We start from the raw sequence: 18,501 nt of genomic DNA, 5'->3' as shown, positions 1-18,501 counted from the left end.
ATGTTGTGAAGCTATTACTCTATGCTTACTTCTGGGTGCTTTATAGGTCCATGATCCATCTTGAATTAATTTTTTTATATGGTGTGGGGTGGGAGTCATGTTCCTTTTTTTGGCCACATATTTCCAATTGTTTCAGCAATACCTGTTGAGAAGACTAGCCTTTCCATTTTTTCTAAAAATCAGTTGACTGTGTATGTCTATTTCTGGACTTTATTCTGTTAGATTAAGTAATTTGTCCTTACACCATTATCACACTGCCTTGATTACTGTAGCTTTATAGTGAGTCTGACATCAGATATTGTAAATTCCTCAATTTTGTTCTTTTTTTTTCAAAGTGGTTATTGACTCTTCTAAACTGCATTTCTGTGTTTATTTTAGAATAAACATCTCAGTTTCTAAAAATGGCTGCTCCAATTTTTATTGCAATGGCCTTAAATCTGTAGATCAACTGGACGAGGCTGAACATCTTATGAAATACTGAGTTATATGATTTATGAACACAGTGTATTTTACCATTTAGTCATTTTTCTGTCAACAAAACTTTGTAGTTTTCAAGGTAGAGGTCTTACACATTTTTACACATTTAATTTATTTTATGTTTTGATATTACAAATGGCATTTTAATTTCATTTATAAATATTTACTGCTAGTATATAAAAATTAAAATTTTATTTGTATATTGACTTTGTACCTGTAATCGTGCTTAATTTACTTTTTCTTTCCAGAACTTGTTGGTAGATTCTTCATGCTTTTCTATATAAGCAATCATGTTGTCTGCAAATACAGACAGGTAGCTTCTTCCTTTCTAATCTTTGGTCTTTCATTGCTTTTTTGTGTTCTATTTCTTTTGCTAAGACCTCTGTTACGATGTTGGAAAAAAGTAGTGAAAGAAAATAATCTTGTTCATAATCTAAATGGAAAATATTCAATATTTCACTGTCAGGTATGATGGTAACTAAAGTTTATTCTTCATACCTTCTACAATAAAGAGTGCTTTGAAATGAACAGCTGTATTAATATGGATTTCACCCAGTGTGGTTCCCTATTTTCAAGGTTTGAATGTCTATTTCTTGTTGCTCTCCAACGCTTTCACACATTTTTATACATATATTATAATTAACCTCAGCAAGATTAGTCCAGTGCACTCCACCATTAATGAAAACTTCCATTGAATATTTAATTTCAATTATTATATTCTTAATTTCTTAATAGAAGTTTTATTTTTTTTCTAAACATGTTATATCCTTTTTGAGAGTCTCTGTTCCTTACTCATTTGTTAGTCCCTCTCTTACTTTAAAAAGACTTAGATGTATTTATTTTACATTTTGTATCTGATTACTGCAATATATGAGACTTTTATGTGCCTGTCAAATAATGCTCCTGGCACCTTTTTTCCTCATGCCTATAAACATTATTTTTTAATGTGAGCTTATATTCCCTGGAAGTTTATCTCTGGGAGTTCTCTATATCCTCAGTTGAGAGAACATTCTTCCAGAGAGAATATACATTGATTGGTGGAAACTTGGGCATGCTACCAACATGGATCCATTTTCATTTAAATTTTTTCTTGGGGTTTTCCATCCTTGAAGACTGGGCACCCAAAACCCCATGAAGACCAGCCTGTGGCCAAGTATTCTTAGACTCTTTTGTTCCTCTACCAAGAGCCCAATAATGAGAAAAGCATGTTTTCTTGCATGTACTCTGCCTTTAGACATTAGATTTTTCCCCTCTTTTCTATTTCTCTGTATGATTCCTGGCTCTTGACAATGTTCTCTGATTCAACTTTCCACACTGCCCAGGTCCAAAACTTGGTCTCCTGTTCCCAGAGGGTACAGCAATTAAAATAAAACCTCTAGGCCACCTAGGATTGCTGGGTGCCCACAAGACAGCAGCTTCAATGTTTGAGTTCCACCCTTCACTACTGCCCAAGTTTGGTTCTCGGCCTCAAGGGGCTCCCAATGCTGTCTTATAAAGTCAGCCAGGCATATAATACTGCTTTTCATGTTTCCTCCAGTACTTGAGACATTTTGTAGTAAGAGAATTTCAATATATCTGGTTTGATATATAGCTAGAAATGGAAATACTCAACATTTACTTTTTAATTTCTAAAGGCTTTAGTTATTACTCTTCATTTAGCTGGTTGTCAAATGAGTTAGCTGATGGATAACAATGGCTAACAGAAGAGATGGTTATGGATGTCTATGCCTATAAATACTGAATATACTCCCTGATTTCTTAAAAATAGGTACGAAAAGAGAAAAACAAATATCGTACATTAATGCATATATGTGGAATCTAGACAAATGGTACAGATGAACTTATTTGCAGGGCAGGTACAGAGATGCAGAAGTAGAGAACAGACATATGGACACAGTGGGGAAGAGGAGGGTGGGACGAATTGGGAGATTAGGATTGACATATATACACTACCATATGTGAAACAGATAGCTAGTGGAAACCTGCTGTATAGCACAGGGAGCTCAGCTCGGTGCTCTGTGATGACCTAGATGGGTGGGATGGGGGTGGGGTGGGAGGGAGGTCCAAGAGGGAGGGGATATATGTATATATATAGCTGATTCACTTCATTATACAGCAGAAACTAACACAACATTGTAAAGCAACTATACTCCAATAAAAAAAAATAATTGAGTAGAAAAAAAAGAATGCATTTAATGGATAATCTACATCCTTCATGATGATTTTACTTTTAGAATATTCCAAAAGGTTTTTCTAAAGAGCTGTAAGAGGCATAGCCAATGAAGGAATTGTGAAGAAGGCAAATGATTAAGGCCTTGTGTTAGTACCTCACCAGTTCCCAAAGCTGTCTTTCATGGATAAAATAAAGCTTGAATGGATCAAAATGTTTCTTGGAAGTTAGCCAGATTTCACATGAAAGGACTTACTTTACTCCTTCACTATGGAGAGAAATCACCTAGCAATTACACACTGTGAATTTAATTCCTAAGGTTAAATTGAACACTATAACATGTGGATGATAAAACCCATCTCATCAATTGTTAAATATATTAACAGCAAAATGTTTATTTAGCACAACTTTACACTTTAAATGGTAGCTATTATTATTTCCATATAAAAAAAGTTCTGTTATTAGAAACTTCTAATACCTTTGTAAATGTTAAGTTCAGAGATGGTTTAATGTCCTTGAGCTCCTGACAAAATGGACTTGGGGAAAATTCCTCCTGGGTTCCCCATCCTGATGAGGTTCCCTCCTGAGATCCAAATGCCCGCTTTCTACTATTATGACTGCCCAGTTCTCTTATAGTTTTGCACCAAAAGCAGTTTACATGACTGGTAGCATTTTTTTCTGTTGTGTGACATGCAAGGGGATTCACGTTAGATATTCTATCCATTACAAAGATGCATGGCAAGGAAAGTCTCTGTCCTCAAGGAAACTACAGTCTTGTGTTCTGATTCTCAACCCTGGTTGTACCTTAGAATCACTCACAAATATTTTTTTTAAACTACCAACATTCATATGTGTATCTTTTCCCCCTCTACAGACAGTGGCTGTCTTGGGACAGAAGCCGTACTATCTTCTTTCCTTATTCCTCATAGCTAATCCCTATATGTAGCAGGAATTTATTAAAACCTACCTGAAATTATACAAAAATGCTAACAAAATCCAATTTTAAAGGCATTCTATTATTTGAATCCTTAGTAGGAGTCACAAATATGGTTGAAACGTTCAATGCCTAGGCCAAAAAGAATGTACTTGTCTCATCGCTCCCTCTGTTTAGTGTGCTGATTTCAAAGGCCATATCCCCCAGAGTGAAAATAACAAATGTACCAAAATTAAAAGAGAATTGCAACTATAACACAGCTTTGTGTTTAGAAATATCTCATACGATACTGTAAGCTGCAGAATTTGTCTTACCAATTTAAGATAGCCCTCAGCATCTAGAATTAAGTTTTCTGGTTTCAGGTCTCTGTAGACAATACCTAGTCGATGCAGGTAATCGAATGCTTCTGTCACACAAGCAACGCAGAACTTGGAGGTGGGTTCATCAAAGCTGCCTCTGCAATGAAATCATTTTCCCTCTTAATACTCTGGACACACATCCTTGTTGTAGATTCTAGGTGTCAATTATTATATAGTAAATTTATGCAATATAAACGTTTTGTACGGCATTAGCACTAAAAAATACTTCATGCTGCCAATGAATTAGACCACTGATTATAAAGAAACTTAGGGGGATACTTGATGAAAACAAGAACCACTTCACTAAAATTAAAGTGTCTACATCCAAACAATTGTTTCTGGCAATCATATATGAACATATAAAATGGAAAGACAAGAAAATAAGACTTTTCAAAGACATCTCTGGCAAACTCTGGGGAAAATGCAACTATTTCAATGGAGCGCTTGAACCAGACTTCTGCAATTGATTGCTTGACTAAAAACGACTCAAGTGATCATTTTCATTTCCTGTTTGTATAGCTCGTAACAATAACCCATGTAGAAACGGGGTTATAACTCTTTCCTATTTAGTGCACCTTGATGATATTAGAGTTGCCCTGTGTCAGCACTGTGTGTAGGTTTACATACTGAATTATTAAAATGTGGTGGTGATTTGCTGCATGGTATAATAGAAGGCTGTGGCTTTGGAACGAGAGAAACTGGCTTTGACTCCTGCTTCTTCCACTTACTGCGTCCTTAGGCAAGTTGTTTGGCTGTTCTGAGCCTCAGATTCATATCTGTAAAATGGGTTTACTACTGACTTAACAAGGCTGTTTTATGGATCAGGCAAAGTGCCTAACACTAGAGTAGGAACTCCCACCTCTAAATAGATTTATATTTTCTAAAAACATTTGCCTATGGAAGCAAAGATGAAAGACGCAAATGCTTCTGCAGGTATCATGCAAGTTTCCTCAACCCTTCCAGGTTTCCCCCATTCAGATCCATCCAACAATATGTTCCTAGTACAACACATGAATCTCTACTCAGATGCTCAAAAGTCTCTTATTACCTAGGTCGGTGATTCTTGACCATGAATGCACATTAGAATTGCCTGAAAGGCAGTTAAAAATCATTTTCTGGACCCATTGCAGCTGAACCAAATCAAAGCCTTTGGCATTAGGGCCCAGCATTTTTACTTTGTAAAAGCTCCCCGTGAGACTGTGACGTGAAGCCAGGGCTGAGAACCACTAAGCCAGGGAATGCTGTCTAAATGTTTGGCCTGGCATTAACGTCCACAGCCTAATGCAAAGCTACCTTCCCATCTCCTTTTCTGCTGCCCTTGTCCTCTATTTAAATTCTGCTCTTACTCAGCAAGTAAGACACTTAATCCTATCCTAACTTTCCTGCGGTTTACCTTCCTCTCTGCCTTTCCAAATTTTGTCTGTAGAGTTTAGCTCAAGTCCTTCCTTGACCGTCACATTTTTCTATCTTTCCTCTTCTCCAAGCTCACTATCCACAACACTCATTGGACATTTAGTTACAAACTGCCAACTTCTTTGTCATATTTGGTGTGCACGTTAAATAATGAAATGTTTTAGAATTGCACATTACATTAGCTCCCCAAATACAATCTAAACTCATTGGAGGAAAACGTTACACGTTGAGGGGTTAGAACAGTTTACGTTGTTTAGAAAACGCCCACACTGTCTACTAGGGAGTCTTGTACGTAGGTGGAGCTTAGTAAATACCTGTGGTTTGGATTGTGTGGAAAGCATCCCTTTTGTAAAACTGAATCTTTGCAGACATTTCACTCTGCCTTTCAGTCCAGGCTTCACCACTCTCCACCCCTTTCATCATCTCTCTTCTCAAGATTCAGAATCAGTAACATCTGGGTTTATACTTACTCTGCCTCATACTAACCATGTGACATGGATGGTTCACACTCTAAGCCTGGGCTTCTTTAATCCCTAATATGAGGATGACAATAACTGTTTTACAGGGTGCCTATTACATGATTATAATGTTAGCTCAGAAAATATCACTATTACTACTTGTTTATCAAGTGATAATATGTTCTTAGACTCATTTCTTAATGACTTTCTTCATGCCTCTTTAAATGATCATGAACATAGCATCTTTTAGATGAGACAGGAGGAGACAAAAGTTATTGTTTATTATTCTTTTTCATTACCTGTCTCTTAATATACTCCATAGCTCCCCACCTAAGCAGGCCTCCAGAAGCATGTATACATACTTATTGTCCTTGAAAGTGCGATATAATCTGTGAAGGTAAAGAAAAGCACAGTTATTATTAGAAACCCAGTTTTAAAACGTCTTCCAAGTTGCTTAAGAGCATCATCAATAACACCTTGGAAGATGGTCCTCATCTCCTTCCAAACATCCTCCGGCTACAGCGGGCTGCTCCCTGAACACTCTGAGCTTTCTTCCTCCCTTACTTGTGCCCCTGTTGACCCCTTTACTTGGATTCCTCTCCCGCTACCCACAGACTGAATTCTTAATCTCAGTTTCACTGTAAAAGTGTTATCCATTCCTCAAGGTCAAGCTCAGGGTCTTCCTTCCTGATAAAGCTGTTCATTAACCCACCTACTAGATACGGCCCTTCCTTCCTCCCCAAAGAGACCTCTGCATAGTCCCCTTTAAGATCTGCCTTGCGTAACACTTATTCATGCCCATGTCTTATGTCCTCTAGTTGGTCTCAGGAAATAGACTCTGAGACAGAAATCTGTAAGCAGTAAGTTTAGTGGGGAATGCTCTTGGGACCAACACCCATGGGGGAGGAAGGAAGCACACTTGGGCAGAGGGAGAGTTGGGCTATAACCTAATCTTACAAAAGCCTTAGCTTCAAGGAGCTCTGCCGTCACTGGGTGCAGGATGTACCTGGAGAAACAGTACGGTCTTGGGCCATGTGGTTCTCTTCACCTTAGATCAACTGCTGGAGAGGGAATGAGCTAGAGTCCCCAGCTGGCAAGACCCCCAGAAGCCGGAGGAATGAAAGCCTCAGTGCGGATGTAGGATCTGGGCAGGGTACCATATTTCAACGTTGGATGAAAGCAGTGTCTGCGTCTTACTCAAGAGATGTCCTCATCTCCCTAGCACCACGCCCAGGCTAATGCAGACAGCAGAGCAGCCGTATCACGTACAGACAGCAGAAGTAATCTAGTAAGTGGTTCAGTGTGGGCTCTGGATCCAAGCTGCCTGGGCTTGAATCCCTGATTGGCCGTTTATTAGCTAAGCAACCTCAGTTTTCTCATTGTTTTTGTTCGATGAGGACAATCATAACATTTACCTGTTTTATTATGAGGATCATAACAGATACATATATTCATTTGATTATGTTGATTACGTATTATTGATTATATGTATTAATTTAACATATTTTATATACAATATAAATATCATAATATAAAATAAATATAAATTATAATATAAATATAAATACAACATATTTTAAATAAATATATTATATTATATATAATATATATAAGATATTTTTAAATTTTTGCTTAGAAAACTGCCTGGCACGTGTTACTTTCTCAACAGTTAAGTGCTGCCATTAATGTTTATTCTTAACATTATTATTGCCCTACTCTATGCCAGATACTTTGCAAAGAGCTGGAAATGAGAAAACGAATAAAACCTAATCCATGCCCTGAAGCTGCTCATGATAGTTTTTAATGAATTACTGATTAAAAAGGGGGGGAGGGGCACAAAGTCAGACAAAGATAATTGGATGACTCTATTGCCAGCACTGCCTGGGTTCAGACACTTTTTATCTTGAAAACAAATGGGTCTGAGAATATGGATAGGCAGAAAGTCTCTCTCAAGGCATTTTGATCAAAAAGCATAGATTCTACTCATTATAGAGGCACTTTACCTCACCCAGAAGTCTCTAAAGCTACACTCCAGGAGCGTTAAGACAGGTAAGAAAAATATATGCCTTAACTGGCCTACACCACTAACCCAGGAATTCACAAGAGAGCCATGGCCTAGAATAATGCATTTCTCTTGCAAACTCTGGTGACAGCTAAAGAAAGAACACTGACTGTAAGGTGGTGGACCTTTTGGCATCTAGGCGCTGCTAGGACCAGCTCCTCAACAGCCTAAATATGTCCAGATGCCACTTCTTGTCGAAATTCAACAGCAGCACATCCCCTGAGGGGTTCTGAATGAATTCTTGCTTCCCAAGTTCTGCACTGGGTCTGAATTAAATAAGCAGTTCAAATTATTGCCACAATAATTTTATATTCACGCACACGCACACACACACACACAAACACACACATACACCCCACACGCTTTCCTGAGATTTATCCAAGAATAAAAAAATCTGGACTCTTGACTTCAGATCTCAAACTTCTAACATTTTATGTATCATCGCTGAGACTGGGCTGGAGAATTCAGAGCGGGGCCTCCTCTTCCTCCTCTGTCCTCTTGCATGGAAACACTCCAAAGGAGAGCCTAAGATGCTAAGTTCTGGGAGCGAAACGCTCGCTTACTTCACGACGAAGGGGGAGCACAGCTCTTCCAGGATCCTCTTTTCTGCGTAGACGTGCTCCTGCTGCTTCGTGTCAACTATGTGCCTTTTCTTTATACACTTCATTGCAAAAGCAACATTCTCATTTTTTACCTTAACCTAGGGAAGAAGAGAACAAGCCCTCAAAATGAACTTCCTGGGAAAGATTTGCAATATCTAGGTAAAACATGTTAACTAATGAGAGTTCGAATTCTTTCACATTTAAATAGCATGTAAGCTTTTAACCACTTATCCCTCCGGGAACTGAATTTTATCCAGGTGTACACACTTCCTTTTCATTGTAATTTCCAAAAGAGTTCATGTATCTGGAACATGGCTCTAGAATGCTTGTATTGAAACAAGAAAAATACTCTAGTTAGAAGATTGAATGTTTAGAAATCTCTTCAGTTTTGAGCATGTGACATGAAAAACTTTGGCCAGAATTGCCAAAAATTGTTCTTTCTTAATAGTCACTTCTTTGAGTTTCAAAACAAAACATATTAAATCAAGATTCATATCTGCACGATCCAATATAATAGCCACTAGTCGCATAAGGTTATTTAATTTTAAATGGATTAAAATTAAAAATTCAGTTCCTCAGTTGCGTGATCCAAAAGCTCTCCAGCCACATATAGCCAGTGGCTACCCTACTGGACACACAGATACTGAACATTTCCATCAGCACAGAAAGCTCTATTGGAGACCATGCTCTAGGTGGACAAACAGATTTTCCCTTAAAGGGAAATTTTTAAAATTTAATAAGCATTTATTCAGATAGACTTTTAAAACTCCATTAGCAGACTATATTTGACAAGTAATGAAACTGTGCAGAAATGGTTGCACCCCACATTTTGCTCACAGTTGCCATTAGTGCTGCCTATGACTTTTAAATCAATGGTGGAATTATTGTTTCAATTATTATTATCTAACTATATACAAAAGAAACCTCAGCATTGTTAATTCAATCCTTTTGCCAAGATTTTGATGAAAAATACAGCAGATGGATCTTTCCCTTATCTCTCCATATGGCAGAAGAAACACTACAAATACTCTTTGGTCTATTAAGAAATCGCTTCTTCCCCCCTTACCCAAGTATTGACTGGGTGTAAAGTGTACTATCCAGAGTCTCCTGGAAGCATTTCAGATCTGCTCACACCCAGGCCACCCAGCAGACGGAAGTACCAGCATAGCTCCCAAGGTTAATGTACAGTGAATTGTTACAAACCTGCTGGACAAAGAAGGGCTTGGTAATTGCCAAGGGTTCAGAGCCATCTCTACCCAGTAGGGTCACAGATCTCCATTCTACCGTTTCCTCAGAGCACTTGATCTGACAGCACCGCTCTGCTACTCTTTGGAAGCTGATTATAAAGCTCAGAGAGGTGGTGATATGGAAGATGCAGCCGAAATCAGGCCATAAGTTCCCAGCTGTCCTGACCAGCACTACAGAAGGCTGCTCTTCAAACATCCCCTTGCATTCAGCTTTTTTTTTTTTTTTGATAGAAAATTTGGCAACCCAAAAATAGAATAATGAAAGCCAAATACAGACATGGCAGGGGAGTTGTTTAAGAAAGGGAGCTATGATATTAAAGATTTCATTTCTATGACACTTTCACTGGACACATTCTTCTTTGCTTTAGCATATAGTTAACGCACCGTGAACGTATGTATACATACATTTTGCTGTTAGGAAACACATTTTATGTTTTGTAGCCTTTGGGTATGGTTACTGGTACATTCTCCAATAACTGCCCTCAAGAAAAAAAAAAAATCACAAAAGGATGTGATGTAAGAAATAGCAGGTATATTACTATAAGTTACTAGCACAGACCTGCTATTACACAACATAAAGAGTGAAAAGTGTACTTTCTCAATTTCTGTTCAAAGCAACGTTTAGATAGCAATGACAATGTATATATTCCTCCGACATACACTGGAATACAAAACAAAAAAAAGTCAAAAGGCTTCTCTCAGATGCTTGAAACGTAAACCCCTTACAAGCTCAACTCTTCCGAACCCACCAACGCCCAGTGTTGCGATAATCTCAAGGTTCTGGAATGGGGATGATGAGGAAAATTTGGCCACTTTCTCCTTCAGCTGAATCATCTCCAAAGAGAGTGCTTTGGACAGCTTCCAGCTAGACATGGATCTCCTGTAGGAGATAAGAGAAACTTTACATACGCTCCCTTGGGCAAGCAGGGGTCATGCCACACATAAATTCCACCCTTACAACGGTCTTATTTCTGCCAGTAATTACTGCCCATAGTTACCATAGAGCTTATCTCAACTTTTATGGGATCAGATTCAGTTACCTCTAGGGAGAAAAACAATAGACTATACAAATAAAAAAACAGATATACTCACACACAATAAAAAATAGACAAAAGTCAAACTAAATCAATGAGAGGTAAAAACAGGTGAATTGTGTGGTATTTGAAATACATCTCAATAAAGCTGTTTAAAAAACAAAGAATCAGTGAGAGGAAATAAAACCAGAAAAGAGAGCCATTTCCTTTGCTGCACATGCAGGAGGATTCCACACTGAGAATCTTTGCCATATTTTGCTATTTTTGTCAGATCTTGAAGATTTCTCTGGCTGAACCAGAATAACTGCTTTGTGAAACATGAAAAGTACAGTTCATATTTTACGTCTCAGTATTGTCACTTGGAAATACTCAATTCTCTTTTAATTAGAGTTTACTGCTCTGGGTTACATATTCATAAATTGTTCTCACTACAAAAGGTCTTTGGCATAAAAACTGCAAGTGTACTCCCTGCAAGAAAAAAAAAAAACAACTTATGCAGTCCTGACTGAAGACTGAATGCTCTAATTTAACTCAAAGGTCAGTCTTCTAGAACTTTTGACTCTCCAATTTTAATGGTACTATCTGGTGAATATATGCTTAAGTATTCATTCTACAAAATGTTTTAGCAAAGGATTTTCAAATAATTTTAATTTTACAAGGTATTGTTTCTATTAAACAAAAAAACATTTTCATCAGTATTACTACATTTAGAACCCAACACACAACGCCATGGGCAACAGCTCCCTTATATTTTGAAATAGCCCAGACTCTAGCCCTAGCTCGTTACCTGGAATCAGAATGAATGGGCTATGCTATGCCTTGGTATTCCTGTTTGATTTCCATGGGCAAGAGAGCCTTCCTTTCTGAATTAATGTCCTTTTGAACTGAGTCACCAGTCAATGTAAAGAATCCCTTTCCCAAGGTTCCCTATCAGGAAATTTCTTCCTAACGTTACTACTCATCACCGAAAATAAGAAACTATTTATTGACTAAAATAATAGCCATATTATTATTATCCTGGTAGAGGATACCAGGCAAATGGTATCCTCTTTGTGGAAGAACAATTTAAAAGAACTCCCCCAAATTTTCTAATGGCAACACACTAAAAGTTACGCCACAGCAAATCACACCCTTCAGTCCCCTTCTTTATCAACTGCCAGAAGTCACATCCGGCTTAGGAAAATACTCCTCTGCTTACTTCGCATGTCTTTTTTCATCATCACGGTTCAGGTTTGCCACATACCCTTCCAGGTATTTCTGGAGTTCTTCAAAAGTCCCGACTGTTTGGTTGAATGTTCTAAATGAATAAAATAAGATAAAATAAGAAGCTCAGCGCTGAGAGTTACCATTGCAACTTGCCATTCTTCTTAAGCTCATAAAAGACTATTTGTATGGTTATTCACAGCTTTGCAAATTGTTTTTCAATAATTTATGTTACATTAAGATTGCTGTCACCTGTAGAATAGTTATTGGAAGCTATATAATTGATCCTTTGAGTTTCTGAAAGCAAAGAGGCTATCAATGAGAAGAGACACCATTTCTGTAATTTTCCCCCTTGTGGTTCAGGTTTACCAATATTGTTCTTTTTTTTTTTTTTTTTTAAAGAAGACAGTGAAAAGGAAATAGGCTACATGATCTGTTTACTGAATCAACAGGTTACATGGGTTCCAGATTTTTCTAACTTTGCTTAACCAAATTAATTAAGCTATTTATTTTGAAAGTCAAGGATACAATTTATCTCTTCTTTGTCCCTAGATAATACTACTCATTTCACATTCCTTCATAATTAAATCCAAATTGTTTACCTTAACTTAGTAGTTCCCTGTCTGAGGCTCAGCCAGCATCTTCCCCTGACCTCCCTCACCCTCACGGATCACAGGTTTGTTACGTGTCCCATCCAATCTGCCTGTCCCCGGTCCCTTGTCTCTGGGAATTCTTACATAGGGCACTGCCCATGAGAAAAAAATAATCCCCTTCCTCACCGAACAAACCGATTTTCTGGATTACCCTTCCAGTGCTTTCCGCACCCCACACTTGACAATCTACCTGGATTCGTGATTTTCAGGGTAGTTCTCTTCCCTACTACAAAACAGTATCCTTCTAGAAACCATGCTTTAATCACCTCAGTAAATCTTAAGCTCCTGGGCATAAAAAAATGAAAGGAATGAAAATTTGCCTCAAAACACCTAAAACTAATAAACCAGAGTTCACCTCATTAGTGTACCGTTGCCACTTACTGCCTGCCTAGCCCTGAAGACCTCTACCTACATTTAACTGACCACCAACCTACACTTACATTATTAAGTATATCTTATGCACTGTGCTGGGTATTTTCCATTTCCCCCTTCAGATCTACTGTGCACTCTTCTCTGCCCTGCTCTGTGGACCGTCCTTTGCTTACTGTACAGTAGTGAGAAACAAAAGAGTATTGCCATGCAATTTCAAATTCCCAATGGTTGAAATTTTCAAGTAAAAGGAAATACTTCTTGTACTTTGCTTTTTTTTTTTGTCTCTTTCATTGTTTGGTTTTTATTTTTTTTAACATCTTTATTGGAGTATAATTGCTTTACAATGTGGTGTTAGTTTCTGCTGTATAACAAAGTGAATCAGCTATACGTATACATATATCCCCATATCCCCTCCCTCTTGCGTCTCCCTCCCACCCTCCCTATCCCATTGATTTTATTTATTCTACATGTCACCATTATCTTGCTTGCCATGAAACTAATTGGAAGTATTGTTGTAAACAAAGTTTATTTTTTAAATGTGACACTGGTGTCACAGGTCTATAGAAATTCTCCACAAACTAAAGTTTAAACGGCTACAACATTCTAGCTGTAACATTCAGGTATGCATTTTTAAAATGATGAATTAGGAAAGAAGAAATAAAGAGCTATAGGCTTTCAGCCACTATATTTCATTGCAAGGATGGTGCCCTTTATTCAGCCAACATCTGGATCGCTTCCTGTATGCCAAGGACTATGTCAAATGCTGGCACAGCAACAGCAGCGAACAAAGTAAATGTTTCTGTCCTCATGAAGAAACAGAAGAGTGGGAAGACAGATGTTAAATAAAGCAATCAAATAAAGTGTGAACAATGATGTAAGGGTACTATGGGAGAATTATTACGGGATCTTAATCTAGCTTTATAAGTGATAGCTACGATGACCATATAATTTATCATTCAAACTGAATGTTTTCCAGAGTGAAGGGGAGTGCCAATCATAAACATGTTGGAATAACCAGAACTGTCCCAGGAAATCCAGGATGTAGGTCAACCCAGTCATACCTGATATTCAGTTTCTCTTATGCACAGAATAAATTCATGTAACTTTTAATGTCTCATTGTGTCTAACAGGACAGTATTCTCTATGTTATAAGAATCTCAACTATGCACATGTAAATTAAGCATTTTAAAATTATAAACTTCCAAATAATTTATAAACTCTATAAAAACCATTGCATCCTTTACACGGATTATGAATACATGAGATATTGTATAAATATTTGATTATGTGATTATAATAAAGAAAAGGGGGAGGAGTTCTTCCTTTCTATCCTGTTTTTACTCCTTGCATTTTGGAGCAATTTATAACATTTTACCACACCGCTAATGCTATTTAGTGCATGCATGTATTTTTAAGGAACTCATATACAAAACAATGCATTGCCAGGGCAATACCATATCAATATATTTTCCATTTGAGAGCTGCCACCAAAGATTACCTTCATCTGAACATGCTTTGCACTTCCTAGCCCTATGCCTTTGTTTTTAAGGTTTACCTCACCTGGAGAGACTTCCACATTTCCTCTTTGCCTAGAAAACTCCGGTGAATTTTAAGCCCCATTTCCACACTTAAAAAATAAGGTAAAACTTTTCCCACTTCACAGTACTGTGATTGCTTCCCTTCTGAACACATGCTATGGGAACCAAATGGCATGGTGGAAAGACTGCTGAAAGGCACTGGAAGACCTGGGCAGGAGCCCCTGTACCATCACAGATGACACTGTTGGGGCAATTCTTTAACTGACCTGGACTTACTTTTTTTATCTGTAAGGGAAAGATTAAAGTAACTCAAAGTGATACTAAGAATTATTGTCCTATGTGTGGTGATGGGTGCTAATGAGACTTATTGTAGTGATCATTTTGCAATGTATACATATATTGGGTCATTATGTTGTACACCTGACACTGATATAATGTTATGTGTCAATTATACCTCAATTAAAAAATAACAAAGAAAGAAAGAATTGGTAAGTTTTTAGGCATGTTATGTTATTGTGGTCATGTATTATAAATAATACTTAGCTTTTAGAGATGCTACTAAAATTCATAGATGAAATAATTTTTTGTTTGGAATTTGCTTGAAAATAGTGTGTAGAAGGCAGGGAGAGGATGGCGAAGTGGTATAGGTAAGGCCAATTCTTGATAATTCTTGAGCTTGCATGATGGGGTCCATAATATCATCCTATTTTTTAATATGTTTGAAATTTTCCATAATAAAAAGATTTTGTAAAATATTCCAAAGTCCTTTCCAGCTCTAAATCTCTATGATTCTATGTTCAATAAATGTTGTATTCAATTAGCAATCATCTACATACTCTTGTGATACCTATTGTCATTTTACTATTTTTTGTTAATATTTCATACGAGTATGCCCTATTTCTTTTGACTATACGTGGCATTTGTCAAACAATGGCCTAGTTTTGGTATATTTGAATTTCCTTTTTTATATCTAGATAGTCAATAAATATTCAACTGATTAATGAGAGATCCAAGGAGTCAGATTCAAATTTGATGTGAAGTGAGTTAAGGACACAAAATGAAATATTCTGAAAAATAACCTCAGACATTTAGAGATTAATATTGACACACATCTTTTGCAAACTACTACAAACGTAAAATTAAAACTTCTCTGGATATACATCTAGCTAATGAACATTTTACATTTTGAGAGAGAGAGGTTCTCGACGGCTTAGAGCATTTTAGCAAATAAATTATGAAATTGTTCACTACATTGTATGTGGAAAAATCCATGAGAGTACTAATAAGCTTATTTCTCTGTAAGATGCAGAATTTAAAACAGTCTATTGCTGATATTTATGTACAAGCTCTGCACACAAAATATTTAGCCTGCCAGCATCTGCCACTGCCACAGACAGATTCAGATCAGAAGGCCCAGTTCCTTCCCATGAATTTTAATAGAATGTACTCGCAGCTGAGGATTGGCCAGCGTTTCCAAGTGGTGATGAAAGGGAAGACAGATGGGCCCTTGTAGTAACAGAAGGCCAAGTCTTCAAAGGTGGCAGTAGCCCGCATTCTCCGACAACATCAGTATACTCACTCACGATCCATAACCAGGCACGCAACATCATTTTCTTCAGCAATAATGTTAGCTGATCTGACATCTTCACTGCAGACAAAAACAGGAAAGTCAATTTTCTAGTGAGAAATTAAATATCCATTTTTATTAGGGAAATTTGCTACTGGTATGAAACACCTTCACTTAAACCTTCCAAAGATTATGCTTTTTTTAAAAAATCATAATTTATACTCTACCCCTTCCCCAAAAAAGGATTTGAAATGTGTCCTAATAAAGGGCATGCACACAAGGAATCCAGAGGACAAGAAGCTAAATGCACTGAGAATGTAAAGGAATCAGTGAGTGCAACTGTGTATGGAATTTCATTCTGCGCTCCGTGTCAGCCCAAATATGATAGCCCTACTCTGATCAAACAGGAATTGTTAATTAATAAGCAGCCAAAATTGAAATGAACTGATCAAGGAAATATACAAGAAAAACATTGAAGTAATTAACTTCTAACAAACCAGTCAGGAATAAAACCTAAAGAAAGTGTTTTTAGTGTCATATCACCCAGTGAATTAAAGAAATAGTAAAATCTTTCATTTCATAGTCTAAGATGTACATTTTCCATTAAAATCTCTGAAATCAGAGCATGCCTTACAATTGACGATGAGTCATAGTGTAATTAATAGCACTGTCTTTCTTTCTCAGGGGTACATAATATAATAGTGCATCTTACAATAATCCCCTTAGATACAATGAATTGCGGCATATGATCTAATGATGGTAAATTTAATTACCTAATGAATACCAATGGGTCAAGCACCAGGTAAAGTATTTCTTTAGAGACCTTTATTTATGTTAGTTGTCTCCCTCTATTAGTTACAAACTAAAAAGACCCTGAAAAAAAGGTACATCCATATGGTACTCAGTGCTCTGAGATTTATTTAAGGTAACTTGGAGCAGCAATCACATTAAGACTGCTCTAAGCAACTTCATCAAAAACAGCATCACAAAAAGTATAGTTCTTTCATCTTCCTTTAGCGATGGGACTGGGAAAACCCTGGCAGCCCATCTCTCATTCCAGAGAGGTCCCCCATCCACAAAGCTGGCATCCAGAAACCTTCTGACATAACCCACAGTCCCTCCCAAGTTTACAGGATCCTTGCTAGAAGACACTGGTGAAACATTTCAGCTTGATATGCTTTTGGAGTGGGAGCTGGGTAGTTTACACTCAACTTGTATGTGTGTAGATATCTATATGATATGATCTTGGATATGGGTAAGCTATTTGCTTTGTTAGTTCAAAAAAAAAAAGAGGTATGGCATCCCTTTCACTTGTCAGTGTCATGATTTTGACTAGGAATATTCTCTGCAAACAGTGCACAAGTATTAGATGTTTACAAATACACATCTGTTTCTTTCATAATAACTGTGTAAGTGCCATGGATTTATTTTTGCACATAAAATGATGAAAGAACTCCTGGGACTATTTAATGGAAATACATGGAAAATACACAGAATATAAGGAACATTGAGTCACAGTCAGTGGCCCTAAAAAGTAATAGCATAAAAATGCACAAAAATGTAAAAATATTTGTATCCAACTCTCCTCCTCATTGATTTTAGCTTTACATTTTAAATGCTTTGGGGAGTTGTGTCTTTATCAAATATAAATTCCCATGTTTCTCATGGGAAAACACTGTAATTGGCTGGTTGCAACAGAGAGCACAAATTATTTCAGATCCAGCATAACCAGACAGCATATTTCCTTTCCAGAGCTATTTTGAGTCTATAGTGCATTTATAAATAATTTCTCTGCACTTTCAAACTTTAATAGTTTTGCTTGAAGGTATGAGAAAAATAATGTGTTAATGTTAAGAACAAATACATTAAAGTCTTGAATAATGGTATTACATGATTGCACTACATGAACAAATTCATATTCTGTCACAAATAAGCAAACAAAAGAGGACAATTTCCCTGTTATTGAAACAAGTTCATTACCAGCTAGAAAACGGGAAATAAAAATTCAACTTGTCTTTAAATTCAATTTTTAAATTGTTTACAAAATAGCTATAACTTAACTTACTAGGATTAAGTAGTTTAATTTTAAGTATTTCTTTAAAAAATAAGAGCTTTATGATTTTTAAAGAATCAAATTTGTCTTCAGGTAATATATGAACACTTTTTCTTTGCTCTGTACTTAATGTAATCCTGACATGTAAATCAGCAGAACTAGGGCTTCACAGACAAAAATTAAATAGGAAGAAAAATGAGCAGACACACTACTCATTTTTATAAGCATAAATATGAAATAAAAAGCATTTGGTAATAACATAAATTTTAAGTGCTTTCTTAATTAATTTCAAGTATTCATTTAAAAACACAATGTAACTCCAAAAAAGAGTGTGTTGCTCAAAATTCTAACTTGAATTT

General features: G+C 36.8%; 1 protein-coding gene across 2 annotated transcripts in view; it reads right to left on the bottom strand.

The window, feature by feature from the left end:
- Positions 1-18,501, bottom strand: part of PRKG2 (protein kinase cGMP-dependent 2) — a 95,113-nt gene that overhangs the window by 26,184 nt on the left and 50,428 nt on the right. For both annotated transcript variants that reach the window (XM_082389341.1, XM_082389340.1), the window contains exons 9-14: positions 16,102-16,170; positions 11,955-12,053; positions 10,449-10,602; positions 8,437-8,573; positions 6,111-6,200; positions 3,896-4,037 (exon numbers count right to left, since the gene is read on the bottom strand). In XM_082389341.1, coding sequence (XP_082245467.1) covers positions 3,896-4,037; positions 6,111-6,200; positions 8,437-8,573; positions 10,449-10,602; positions 11,955-12,053; positions 16,102-16,170 — 691 coding nt within the window. The remainder of the gene's footprint in view (positions 1-3,895; positions 4,038-6,110; positions 6,201-8,436; positions 8,574-10,448; positions 10,603-11,954; positions 12,054-16,101; positions 16,171-18,501) is intronic.

The sequence above is a fragment of the Balaenoptera borealis genome (assembly GCF_965194805.1).
Source record: "Balaenoptera borealis genome assembly, chromosome: 4".
NCBI classification, from domain to species: Eukaryota; Metazoa; Chordata; class Mammalia; order Artiodactyla; family Balaenopteridae; genus Balaenoptera; species Balaenoptera borealis.
Note: the sequence above shows the minus strand (reverse complement) of the source record. Positions and strands in the feature narration are given on the sequence as shown.